The following is a 1,559-nucleotide window of genomic DNA, read 5'->3' as shown; positions in this document are numbered from 1 at the left end:
GTAACTGTATATCTGCGCCCTTTCAGACCTGTAACGGGGTAAGACAAGGTAGTCTGTTGTCCCAGATTTTGTTTCATTTTTATATGAATGGTCTCTCTAAGGAGCTAAATATGTGTAAAACAGGATGTATGGTTGGAGGTACAATAGTGAATCAGTGTATACAGGATGATCTGGTAATCTTTAGTCCCAGCTCAGCAGGTCTTCAGCAACTCTTGAATGTATGTTCTCTGTTTGGGGAGCTTTACAATGTCAAGTACAACTCTGCTAAAAGTGTTATTATGATATGCCACACAAAAGAAGACAGGTCCCTTGCATTCCCTTATTTTAAGTTATTTGGTAACATTTTAACTGTGTGTAATGAAGTTAAGTACTTGGGTCATGTTATAAATGATTGCTTGTCTGATGACGGGGATATGTATCGGCAGTGCCGCATGTTGTATGCACAAGCAAATGTGTTGGTTCAGAAATTTTGTTCGTACTTGGATGGAGTAAAATTGACTTTGTTTAGAGCTTATTGTACCTCCCTGTACACTGCTCATCTATGGTCTAATTATAAAAAAGGCAGTCTTAGGAAACTGACAGTGGCCTATAATGACGCCTTGAGGTTAGTATTGAAAAGGCCTAGATGGATGAGTGCCAATGAATTGTTTGTGTCATCTCGCATCAGTACACTTTTTTTAGTATTTATACATCTGGACCTTGAGTCTGTAATAAAGTATCTATCTATCTAAATGTACATTTCCTTTGCATTTCAGTCTCTGCTGGGGAACCTGGACAGCGCGGTGAGAACGTTCCAGAACTATTACTCAGTGTGGAGACAGTTTGGAGGTCTCCCCGAGTTTTACAGCATCCCTCAGGGCTACACTGTGGACAAGAGAGAGGGGTACCCTCTGAGACCAGGTCAGTCCACGTGTGCTTGTCAAAACCCGACTAATGCATCTTTCCCAGTAAACAAAACGACTGATCAGGCGCAGCCACAGCTCACTGCGTGACCAGTCAGCTGCATGGACATCCAACCACTAACCAAACAGGGAAATGTGCAGCGTGGAACAGTATTGAAGACCTGCGGCAGAGATGATGTTAAACAATAACTAAATGTGACTGCATCCACGTCTCCCTCGCTTGTGTCTTTTCCTTGTGTCTTAGTCTCTTAGAAAGACTGTGAGGCGAGAGGAACAGAGGAAACATATTCACAGAGACATGACATGTCCTTTCCTCCTCGCTCCACAGAGCAGGAATAAGAGCTCTGGCACATCCTTCAAGATGGCGGACCCAAATGACTTCTGGGTTGTGCCACTAACAATCTGTTCCCTCTGAAACCAGTAACTAGCTGGCCAGCTGTGTGATGACCTGTGTGTCTGTGTTTGTTCCAGAGTTAATAGAGAGTGCCATGTACCTGTTCAGGGCCACAGGTGACCACACCTACCTCCAGCTGGGCCTCGACGCTCTGGAGTCCATAGAGAGGATCGCCAGGACCCCCTGTGGATATGCTAGTGTAAGATCTGTCAGCTTGCCTGCATGATTCAGTTTAACAGATATAAACCAGAGACAACCGCTCT

General features: G+C 44.4%; 1 protein-coding gene across 1 annotated transcript in view; it reads left to right on the top strand.

Annotated features, from left to right (window-relative positions):
* The window catches only part of edem2 (ER degradation enhancer, mannosidase alpha-like 2), a 10,650-nt gene that overhangs the window by 7,656 nt on the left and 1,435 nt on the right, over window positions 1-1,559 (top strand). Inside the window, 2 exon segments of the mRNA XM_020614960.1 lie at window positions 756-900; window positions 1,374-1,495. Of these exon segments, the coding sequence (XP_020470616.1) occupies window positions 756-900; window positions 1,374-1,495 (267 nt within the window).

Source organism: Monopterus albus, unplaced genomic scaffold (genome assembly GCF_001952655.1).
Source record: "Monopterus albus unplaced genomic scaffold, M_albus_1.0 scaffold155.1, whole genome shotgun sequence".
NCBI lineage: Eukaryota > Metazoa > Chordata > Actinopteri > Synbranchiformes > Synbranchidae > Monopterus > Monopterus albus.
The sequence above is the reverse complement of the archived record's forward strand: the minus strand, read 5'-3'. Positions and strand labels throughout refer to the sequence as shown.